The sequence below is a fragment of the Typopeltis vanoorti genome, chromosome 24 (assembly GCF_054136105.1).
Source record: "Typopeltis vanoorti isolate ZY-2024b chromosome 24, IOZ_Tvanoo_1.0, whole genome shotgun sequence".
Lineage (NCBI taxonomy): Eukaryota > Metazoa > Arthropoda > Arachnida > Uropygi > Thelyphonidae > Typopeltis > Typopeltis vanoorti.
Window position 1 is genome coordinate 20,448,097 of NC_143572.1, and position 12,785 is coordinate 20,460,881.

At 35.7% G+C, this 12,785-nt stretch overlaps 1 protein-coding gene across 2 annotated transcripts in view; it reads right to left on the reverse strand.

The window, feature by feature from the left end:
* Positions 1-12,785, reverse strand: part of Dolk (Dolichol kinase) — a 148,166-nt gene that overhangs the window by 28,306 nt on the left and 107,075 nt on the right. For both annotated transcript variants that reach the window (XM_090413949.1, XM_090413948.1), the window contains one exon: positions 10,244-10,409. In XM_090413949.1, the coding sequence (XP_090270075.1) occupies positions 10,244-10,409 (166 nt within the window). The remainder of the gene's footprint in view (positions 1-10,243; positions 10,410-12,785) is intronic.

Consider the following 12,785-nt stretch of genomic DNA (forward strand, 5'->3'; position numbering starts at 1 on the left):
CCTCCTGCTCACTCAGCGGTTCCTCCTGATTCCTGCTGCTCCCAAGTTCTGCATTATGTTATAATCTCAAGAATGGAATATTTTAATGAACTGCTCATTTAACACCTCCTCAGTGTTTATTTATCATTCTTCCTCCTACTGGCCACATATTGAAAAACTTGCTAGGATTTCTTTTAGCCTCATTTGCTAACTGCTGCTCATAATACATTTTCACTAACCTTACCAAGAAAATCACCTTCCTTGTTTGCTCTTTGTACTCCTCATATAACTGATTACTGCCGCTCATCTTGTGCTGCCTTCATATTGCATGCTTCCCCCTCTTCAGTCATCCATTTTATACCTACCTTATTTAATCTCTTAACCTTTGGAATGCACTCAGTCGTTGCTTCTGCCAGATAGTTCCTGAGAAGGGATCAAGCAGCAGCGATTTCTTTTTCATCCAATTCCTCATTCCATGATATTGATGCAAGCTACCTTCTGAGTTTGTCATAATCACCCATCTCATACAGGTGGTCCATAAGTCAAAAAGGAGTTTAAAATGTGAATAACTCATAAAAAAAATTCTCCAGATTCTGTACTTCAGTATAACAAAAAAAAAAAAAAAAGAATAAAAATAATTTATTAAATGTTTAATAAATCCCTTCATGAATTATGGCCCTTGCTCACAAAAGTCCTAATATTGCTGGCTACCACCCAAGTAATCACTTCATGGTCACTTTTTCCAACTGAAGGAAGATTTGACAAGATAATCAAGTCCAAGACCCTCGATCCTCGTGTAGTCTCTGTTACTTACTGCATAAGACAGTTGTCCCTCAAAAACTCAAAAAATTCATTTGTCTCTTCATTCCAGTCTATATTACCATAATTCAAATTGCCCATAATGATTACCCTTTTCTTATTAGCCAGACCAATTTGCCGAAACAATTCCTTCTCGCCATCCTCCACATTGCCTATAGCAACACCCTACTAAACATTTCATCCTGTACACCTCCACTTCACACCATACTGCTTCGAAACCACTGTCACTATTTGCTCCTTGCATCTCCAACCTAAATGGTCACAACACCTCTGTCATCATCAACAGCACAGCATTCATCCTCCCTGTCTGTCTTCATGAAAGACTACATATCCATCCATCTCTATTCCTGTCAGAATGTCAATCTCACTCAACCACATCTCACTTATTCCAACAATTTTTGGATGAATGAACTCTATCAACGCTACAATTTCATTCCGCATACTTCGAATCTAGCATTTGTAAACATACAACTAGTTCATTTCTGTTTCTATAACAAGTTCCATTGACTCCACTTCTCAGATGCAACTCATCCCCCATCACTGATATTACACCTCTCTTTGATTATCTTAATCCTTTCTTGCACACTACTCTTGAGACTATCATTTACACTTTTCACACAGTGCCTCCTTGTCCACTGACCTCTCCCCCCTTTCCTGTCCATCTTGTGTTCATTTTCACTCATTCTCTTCACTCGTGCCACTCACCTCTCCATTTGCTAACTCTCCTTCTCTTTCACAACACCTCTTGCTTCCTCAGGTCTTCCATTTACCATCTTCATCATATTCCTGATATGTATCCTCGGGAGTGAGGGGGGGGGTATACAGCATAATGTATACAGTACTACATGACAAGTTAAATTCTTGAGCAATCTCAAGAATTCAAAAAAATGTGCCAATGCAGTAAAAAAAAAAAAAAAAAAAAACTCAGATAAGAGGCTCAAAACTGAAACTGCAGGTGTAAAAGAACAATTCCTGAAGATTTTGAAAGGGCCAGATGCTGCAGACTCCTGTCCAAATGGCAGTAAAGACTTCGGGTCCCTTGCCAAAACCATTGGGTCCACCCATATTTCGACCACTCTCACATCCAAATGGTACCATAGTCACTTCACCCAAAGACAAGGCTGACTTACTGGCAACACTTCTCTTCCAATTCCTGTAGTGATGACCAGGGCACCTCCCATTCTACCAAGAATGGGGGGTGCCATGGTCTTCTGCCAGAAAGAAATCAGAGGAGTCCTTAATAACCCGAACACAAACAAGGCATCTAGTCCTGATGGTATCTCACTTACTGGGTTAAAAATTTGTGCTCCAGAACTAACACCATCCTGTACTGTTTCTTCAATCTATGCTGTTCAACAGCATGGAAACAAGCCCACATCCCACCTATTCCAAAGAAATATGATAACAGTCTGCAAACAAACTACCATCCAATCACTCTAACTTCTGTTCTCTCAAAACCTATGGAGGTCATTAATATCCAACTTCTGCTCCACCTAGAGACCTTCCAACTAATCAATGACCAGCAATATGGATTCTGCCACTCTCAATCCACAGCTGATCTTCTAGCTTTCGCCACACACCTCTGGACTCAAGCCATGGAAAAATTTGGAGAAACTCATGTGGTCACTCTCAAAATTTCAAAAGCATCTGATCAAGACTGGCATAGGAATCTAATTAACAAACTGCCATTCTATAGTCTGACAAAATATTTCTCATATTTTGTCACTTCTGGTTTTCATTTAACAGGTCATTAAAAATAAATTACTCCAGACATAGAATATCCTTATATTTAGTTTTTTTTTTGTTCTTGTTCAAAATCAGAATTCACCTTTATGAATTCTGATTCTTTTATAGTACTCTTTCCTCCATTTCTTAGCTTTTCAATAATCTCCACAACATTTTGCCACCTTCCTGATATTTATATTTTATATCCTTACCAAAGTCTTCTCATGACTTTAATAGCTACTTTTGCACATTGCTTTGCTTTCTTCCATTTTTCTCTGTATTCTCTAAGAGCACATGCTGAATTATTTGGAACTTTTGATACACTTTCTTATTTTTCCATGACTGTATCTTTACCCAAATCCTGCAGTTCTGATTTTTCTATCCTTGCAAAAAACTCAACAGGTGCTTGTATGGCTGAGTCAATCAATGTTTTCTTCAGAATTTGATTCTTATTTTCAAACTTCATTTTTTTTTTTCTTGAACATATTTAAGTCTACAGTTCACCACCTCGGAAAGTTGCTCGATTGATTCTTTTTAAAACTTTCTTAGACACATGTCTTTTGAGTATGATATTCAATTTTAACCTGCTCAAAATTAAATGGTGATCACTTCCTATCACCATCACTTCATGCTGGTTCCTGTCCTGAACCAGCATGAAGATATTGCTATCAACAATAACATAGTGAATGTGAATTTTCTTATTCATATGTCTTCTCTCAATATGAATTTGTGCACATCTTTATGATGGAACATAGAATTAATAAAGATTAGTCCATTTTCTGAACAAAAATCCAGCAGGTCACCATCATCATCAAATTCCTGCCATGCACCCTCAAGGGGGTGTGCAGAATATGATAGTACTACATTAAAAATTTACATAATTACTAACTTCCTATCTACAATTTTCCTCCAAATCAGTCTGTTACTTGTCAAGACTCCAACATTATCAGATCTTATAATTCTATCATCTAAGGCACATCGTGCCGTATCAGTCTGGTCGTATTCCTGCCAACCTGGCAGAGAACACTTGTTTTGCTAATCTTTCCCCGCCCATTCTGTTTAAGTGATATCACCCAAGATTAGCTATGCTAACCCATTCCTGGATGCTGGCAATATCAAGTTCTTTCCTAATATCGTCATTTTTAATATGATATTGCCATTGATACCATCTGTTTACGCCTCTAATCTTTCTCAGGACTCTCATATCTGCGGTCTCTAGTCTTTGGTCAAGTGTTTTACTTCTGACCCAGCTCTCAGATCCATAAGTTAAAACTGGTTTGAACACTGTCTTGTATACAGCTAATTTAGTGTTCCGACTAATTTCTTTCTTATTCCATATGAATTTATTCAATTGACTTCCCACCATACCAGCTTTGCTGATTCTGTTGTCTATTTCCATATTTAATTTACCATCTTCAGTAAAAATCGAGCCTAAGTAGCTGAAATCTTTTACTTGTTCCACAGGTTCTCCATTTGCAAAGCAGTTGACATTTTCGACAATTCTGCCTATTTTCATTGTCTTTGTCTTTTTATTGCTGACCTTCATACCATATCTATTACAACAGTTATTTAATTTAGTCAGAGAATCTTGCAGACTTGTATCGAATTTATTTAGAAGTATAACATCATCCGCATAAAGCAAAGGGCTGACATTAACATCTCATATCATGTTTAATACCACTTTCCTTCATAATGTGATCCATATAGATAATGAATAACACAGGGGATAATGTACATCCTTGTCTCACACCAGATTTAACATTAAATCATCTTCCTGTACTTCCTTCAATTTTAACTGCTGACATACAACTCAAATAAAGACTAAGTATTGCTTGATATAATGCCCCATTGACACCATATAACTGTAGAGTATTGAATAGCTTCTCTCTTGGCACCTTGTCATATGTTTTTTCCAGATCGACAAAACTTAAATACAGATCTTTGTTATATTCCCATGATTTTTCAATTGTTTGTCGTAAAGTGAAGATCTGATCATGACAGCCTCTATTTGGCCTGAATCCAGCTTGTTCTTCACCAAGCATCTCTTTTACAATTCTTCTCAACTGCTTCTCAAGTATACTGGCATAGTATACTGAGTGTTCCTGGCAAGTATACTTACCAGGAACACTCAGTAGGGATATACCTCTGTAATTCTCATATTCAGTTTTATTTCCCTTTTTATATATGAGTACTATGAGAGCTCTACTCCAATCATCGGGAATTTGTCCCTCTGTCCAGGCCTTCTGAACTATGCAGTGCAGCCACTGTAAGACTTTTATACCACCATACTTAAGCATTTCTGCTCGAATATCATCTACTCCTGCTGCCTTTCCACATTTCAAGCCTTTGATGGCTTTTTCTACTTCAAGTATGGATATGTATTCCTGACTGTATGCCTGTTGAGTGTTATTTATCACTGTACTATCACTGCTTGTTTCATTTAGTAATTTTTCAACGTAATTACTCCATACTTCAAGGATATCTTTTTCTCCCGTTTTCATGTCACATATTATGATTTCTAAGTCCTTTTATAGCACTCTTTCCTCCATTTCTAAGCTTCTTCAACAACCTCCAGAATATTTTGCCACCTTCTTGATATTTATTTTCTATGTTCTTGCCAAAGTCCTTCTATGACTTTTGTTTAGCTAGTTTCACAAAGTGTTTAGCTTTCTTACATTTGTCTCTGTATTCTCTAAGAGCACAAGCTAATTTATTTGCCAGGAACTTTTGATATGCTTTGTTCTTTTCCTTCACTGCCTCTTTAACTTCCTGTATCCACCACGGAGTTCTGATTTTTCTATCCTTGCAGACAACCTCACCACATGCTTCTCTGGCTGAATCAATCAGTGTTTTCTTCAAGGCTTGCCACTGAATCTCCAAGGTTTAGTTCCTGTTTTCAAACTCTCATTTTTTTTTCAATAATCTTTGTGTATGTTAGTCTACAGTTCACATCTATGAGCTGCTCAACTTTTATTCACTTTAAAACTTTCCTACATGTTATTCTTTTCGATATAAAATTCAATTTTATTCTGCTCAAGATTAAATAGTGATCACTCCCAATTTCAAATCCCCTTTGTTGGATTAATAGTGATTGTTGAAAACATCACTATGAACAATAACATAGTCATAGTCATTGAGACTTTTCTTATTCCTTGCCTCTTCTCTCCATGTGAATTTGTTCACATTTTTATGTTGGAACATGGTGTTAGTAATAACCAGTCTATGTCCTGAGCAGAAATCCAACGGGTATTTGCCATTATTATTAGCTTTGCTATTTTCTCCAAATTTTCCAAAAATATTTTTGTATGTCTGACAATCACTTCCTACTCTGCTATTTAGATCCCCAACAAGGACCAACTTTTCCTTTTTCATTGTGTCAGTAGCTATCTCTAGAGCCTCAAAAAATTCCTCCACTTCTACCTTAGTAGAACCTTCTGTGTGACCATAGGCAGAAATAAGTCTCATTGTCCAGTTCCCCATTCTGATATTTGCCCACATCACTCTACTTGAGTCTGCCTGCCATTCACGAAGATTAGCCTCATATTTAGTGTTGAATACAATGGCTACTCCTTCTTTTCCTTGATTGTCATTGCCTGAATATAACATTTTGCATTTATTGCTCAGAAAGATCTCACCAGTTTTTGCCTTTTTTGTTTCAGTCATCCCTATTATGTCGATCTGGTACTTATCTAATTCCTCAGCTAGATCCATTTCTTTGCAATTCAGGCTTCTTATGTTGATAGTACCGATCTTTAACTCTGGTGATGTTGAGTTGGGGTGTGCTTTCAGATTTGTTCCAGTAGCTGACTTTTCGCTGTTCACCCTGGCAAAAACAACGAGGGCCTTGTTTAACCGGGCGACGCCCCAGCCGGCATGAGATTTTGTCATGTTGTACCATCATAAAACAGGTATTTACCATTATTATTAGCTTTGATCTTTTTTTTTGAAATGCTCATAAAACATTTCTGTGTTGTAAGTCTGGTATTCATTTCCTACTCTGCTCTTTATATTGCCAACAGGTACCAACTTTTTCTGTTAGCTGCTTTCTCTAATGACTTGAAAAATTCTTCAATTTTCCTTATAGAATCTTCTGTTCCACAAGCAAATTTTATCTGATTACATAGTTTGATTTTTTGCCTACATTACTCTACTTGGCACTGACTGTCACTGAATTTGTTTTGACAACACCAATGGTGTTGATATACTTCTCTAGTTGTACACCTTGAGTATTTATTTATTCATTTTTATGTTGAGCTCATAGATGAGAGGTTGGCTACTCATACACAGTACTAATGTACTATAGTACTGTGTATGGGTAGTGGGTTTTGAAAGGAGGTACTTGTTCACATTTGATTTAAATGACTGTATATTGTATTCCCCCACAACAGGGGGAAGACTGTTCCACAGTATACAGCAATTGCAGGGATGAAGGAGGAAGAGAAGAAACTTGTTCTGTCGGTTTCAAGGTGCACTGTGAAGGGATGTTGAGCAACTGCATGTGTTCCCACGAGCTTAGTGTTAAGTGGAGAAATTACTGATGCTATTTCAGATGACCATTTTCCATGGAAATATTTGTAGAATACACGTAGTGCAGAGACCAATCATCTATGCGAAAGTGTGGGGAGTGAGTTGGTAAGAGATGGGTCGTTAATAAGTCTGATTGCTCTCTCCTTTGTACTGAGTAAAGCATTTTGAGGGAGCTTTTTTTTTGGGGGGGGGCACCCCATATGCGGGAGCAGTATTCAATGGCTGGGCGGATTTTTGATTTGTATAAGGTTAACAGCTGTTGGGTGAAGTAATGGTCTGAGCGAAAGAGAAATCCTAGTTTTTTAGAAGCTGAGGATGCAATGGTTGTGATGCGTTTATGCAAGGAGAGGTTTGATGTCAGAGTAATTCCAAGGAAGAAATCTCTGATTGTCTGGAAATTTGAGTGTTGTCAAGAATAATACTGGGAGAAAATGGTTCTTTTTTATGAGAAATAAGACAATACTGGATTTTATTAACATTGAAATTGACTAGTTTATCTGAACCCCAATGGAGGATGGCTTGGAGATCAGAATTGAGGGCAGTGGTGGTTGATGTTCTGTAGGTTGGGGTGAGTTGTGTAGAGTACGGTTTATCAAAAAGAAAGGGAGGAGTGCAATGTGCTGTCGTCTGCAAGTATATTATTAATATCATGAATAGACTAAGATTTTTCATTTTATTTTTAATTTGTTTTGAATGTAATCTGGAATCTCTGCTTTAGAGAATAAACAAGAAACTTTATCAGCCCCTTCATGCCTCCAGTAAGTGGGGAGGTGGTTGCACACCAGGCAATGAAATTCATTGTCTACAAAGTATGACACAGTTTTTTTTCACTGTAACAAAAATACATAGGAACTATAAAAATGATTGTTATAGTGGATAAAATGCTATATTGAATTTCTTTTAACACAGCATTGTACTTGTGGAGCTCTGATTGGTACTTTTCAGTAATTTGTTATAGTGAGTGCATTTGTCACAACGGTGTTTCCTATAGTAAGCGTCGAGTGTACAGATATTATTACACAGTTACAAAATACATTATTGAACTTAATTAGCTAAGGTAAGTTTTTCTCCATGGTTAGAAAGTATATTATACTTGACAAGAAATTATATTATTGTTTTAATCCTTTATCCAAGCATAAGCAAACAAAGTTCACGTGTGAAGCATCTTCACAACTGCCGTACTTGTATATGGAGGCTGCTAATTTCACATCAATTGTCTCAGTATCAAAATGCAAAAATAATATGGGAAGGGTGATTAACCAACTGGTTTCAACTTTTCTTGTAGTCTCCTTAGTAATAGTAAGAGCTATACCAAGGTTAAATTAATGCAGAGGTCATATATTTTCCATGGAGTTTTATTCCTTATATATTGTTATATCCTCTAGATAAGAGATAGCTAAAGAAAGTTTTATGGAAAGTCTCTCACTGATGAGACTGCAATAAAGGTTAATAGCTTGATAGTTTTAATGGAACATGTGCAATAGACACATTAAAATAACTTTCATGGCTTACACATATAACAAAAATTATACAGACTTTATTCAAAAACTCCAATATATTTCATCCAATGTTACATGGACATCATCAAAGAGACAGACTACTAACTACATTCAAAAGATGAATTCAAAATAATGAGTTTTAAATCATGCATATATTATCTTGTGTCTCAGTAGCAGCTGAAGTATATGAATTTTTATCTATGCAACTTATTACAATTGTTCCTTTGAAAACTCTAATAGTGTAATATCATACACTTCAGCTGTGACTGAGACACAAGCTAATATACATGATTTATGACTCATTATTTTGATTCATCTTTTGAAGATAGTTAATGGTCTATCTCCCTGACAATGTCCATATAATATTGGATGAAATACATTGGAGTTTTTGAATAAAGTCTATATAAATTTTGTTCCATGTTAAGCTGTGAAAGTTATTTTAATACTCAACACAAAGGTTGAAATAATGCAAAAGCATTATGAGATACTGAGTTGCACAAATTATGTTTGCGTACACCTACATAAAGGATTAAAACATTAAAACAAGAATATAATTTCTTGTCAAGTATATATGCCTGCAAAGATTGGTCGATTGGTAGGGCCTCTGCTACTAATGGCTCACACAAGAAGTTAAGCAAGTTTGAGTACGGTTAGTAGTTGGAAGGGATTCAATAATGTATTTTGTAACTGTGTAATAATATCTGTTGCTGTTGGCACACTCTCCCTCAATGAATCTTTGGACTCCCTGGAGGTGTCACATAATAATAATAATAATATTGCCGGCCTGGTTGGCCGAGTGGTTAGCGTATCCACTCTCCAGCCAAAAGGCTGCGGGTCAAATCACGCCGTGGGCATGGATGTCTGTGAAAATCCTAGTGGTGGTGGTCGGTGGTAGATGCAGTTGGTATAGATGATGAAGGTAGCTGTGATTGGTGGAGACGGAGAGTTGTAGAGTAGGTACTCTCCCTCGATGAGTCTTTGGACTCCCTGGAGGTGTTATGTAATAATAATAATAATAATATGCTAATATACTTAATTAGATAATAACATATGATAACATATAACATAACATACTTAATAAAATAACAAATGATTTTGAAAATAAGGATAAACTGATTAAAGAAACAAATGAACACAGGTGTAGTAGAAGGGGAAGAGAAGAGTTGTGTCATTTGAATGTATAGCCTAAATGTGATATATTAACTGCAAGAGAATTTTTTTTTTAACTTTACATGTGCAAGTCCATAAAATTTATCTGTTCAGGAATTATTATAACTGCAAATATTTTACTAATACTATTCATTGTAGTTCATGATACTAAATGAGTAAGTTAGAAATAATGGGAGCATTTGTCAATGATTGCAATTATGCTTTCATAGTACAGACAATAAAATGCATAATATTTAAGTCTCTTATTCCAGAGATACAAATTATAACAAAATCCTAGTGGCAATGGAAGATTATGTTTGAATCTTTCTTCTAACAAAAATTTTCGGGACATTTTCTAGATGAAATATATCTGTATTTTTCAAAGTTAAGAAAGGCCAGAAATCAACTAGCAGAGAATTTTTATTAGTCCTCTAGTAATACTGCACAATAATAAAAATAGCTAGAGTAAAGATATTCTGATATCCATAGTCATGGGCTATTTATTGATATTAGTATAGTGAGTGGAACATTACATGTTGACTTACCAGCAGTTTCAAGATTCAATGGATATAGCCATAAAGGAAAGGAACATCCAACAAGAAGGTAAATATGAGTCAAAATCAGACATCCTGAATCTTTTTCATCAAGAAAAATACTAAATGTTGAGTTTAGAAGTTCTCCAAATGGTGGAATGTTCAATAATCGTGCACACTACAAAATAAAGAAATTGACTTGTCTACATCACTCACATAACACGATGTAACTTTCAACTCAATTTTTTGAATTCAGTTCATTTCCATATTAAACTGAGTCTATGATTGGAAATTATAAGTGATAATTTACTCAAGTTTGCATTCATGATATTCATTTGCAAATAAAATTGTTTGAAATCAAAAAAGGACAATTATAGTTACTTCAATGTATATTAAAATACTGTAACACATTTGTGTTGGGTACCCAACTAGTTGGTTCTTTTACAATAAATAACAATAAAGACTTGTGTGGGAGTTTTTTTATTTCACAGAATTTTTTCCCAACCATCAAGGCCAATGTCAGTATAAACCCATACAGGACTTTATATCCATGCTCAGTCACATTACCATCCTTGTCAAAAATCTGGCACTATTAACACTCTCATTCCATTGGGATTACTCTTTATGCTCTACTGAAGTGTCACTGACACAAGAAATAATTTCACTAACATCATTCTTGTCTAATGACTTCAGCGAATTCTTTGTTAACATAGTCACTAATGATTATAGCATCTCTATGTTGCCCACCTACCATGATGTTTATCAAACATCTTACATTTACAGACTATTTTACTCTGGCCAAACTGGTAGGTATGTAGCTGTTCATTGTGATGAACATTCCAACTACATCAGATTCAAGAGCCAAAACAATCTGGATTTGCTGAACATGTTAACTCCACCAAACTTTGGATCATTTGGAAAAGACTAAAGTCCTGCACAAAAGCTGTGAAACCTTACTTCATCACTTCAATCTGAATAGAAACAATGGAATAAAGTTATCTCCCTTATGGGAAATTATTCTTCTCCATACATCCTACGCATGGTCAATAGTTATATGTATACATTAAAAATGAAGATTTAACTATTCTCATAGTTGATCTTCATTTTGTTACTCATGCTTGTTTAATTTGCATTTTATGCTGACAATGCCCTTGATGCTTGGATGAAAATTCTATGAAGGAAACTTCACAGAATTTTCATTCTATTTCTCAACTCTCTTCATAGAGAGTTAAAAAATGAGAAATTTGTTCACATAAAATTTGAAGATCTGTACATCATATTCCTTGGAAAACACATAAGAGGGAAGACAGTTCCAGTGGAAGGAATGAAAGAGGAAGAGAAGCTCGCTCTGTGAGTTTGGAGTTGAACTGTGAAGGAGTGTTGTGTGGTGGATACATGCGTTTCAATGGATTTGGTAGAGGGGGGAGAAGAAATACTGATACAGCAGAACTAAACACATGTGAAAGTGGATGGAAAGCATTTGTAAGAGGTGAGTCATTAATCAATCTGATTGCTCCCTGTAGTGAATTAAGTATTGCTCAAACCAAATGTGTGCAATAATCGATGGTTGGGCAGATTTCTGATTTGTACAGTGTTAATAGCTGTTCAGATGTAAAGGAATGCCTTGAGTGAAAGAGGAATCCTAATTTTTTTGGATGCAGCAGCTCTCAGGGCCACCACTCCAAATATGTGAGCAATACTTGATGGTTGGGCAGATTTGCAATTTGTGTTGGGTTAATAGTTGTCTGGAGGTTAAGTAATGTCTTGAATGAAAGAGAAATCCTAATTACGTGGATGCTGAGGAGGCAATGGTATAATGTGTTTATGTCAATGAATGCTTGATGTCAGGGTAATCCCAAGGAGGGAAATCTCATCTTGTAGCTTAGTGATTTAGATGTCATCTAAGCTAAGACTGAAAGAACAAGGTTTTTTTTTGTGCTTTTCTAACACTGAAGTTGACCAGGTTATCTAAGTCCCATTGAAGAATGGTTTAGAGATCAGAATTTAAAGTAGTAGGAGTTGCTACTTGGTAAGTTGTGGTCATTTGTGTAGTTCAAGGCTTATGAAATGAAAAGGAAGAATGCAGTGTACTATCATTGGTGAAACTATATACTGGATTGGTGGTCAACTGGAGTAGGTCACTGATATATATACAGGTAACCCTCATATAACACGGATGTTAGGTTCTACAGAAATGCCGCGTTATATAAATCGCGTTATGCGAGACTCAGATCACATAGACAAAGTAGGGTTATGTTCCGAAATCGTTTTTTTTAATCATATAAACAGTGACATATCCAACAAAAAATATTTTTATTTAATTCAGGTAATTCATGTAAGTTAAGAAAACATATAAACTATGAAACAAAATACATAGTATAAACTTATAAAAATACAAATTGTGCATAAACTTTATTGCTCATAATGCATAAACGTTTTAGGCAAAATAAAATAAAGTGCACAATTTAATTGTAATCACCGTCTTCAAAACAAACATTTCTCAGATGTTCTTTATTTACGAGTGGTGGGACGTTGTCATCACTTGAAATCTCTT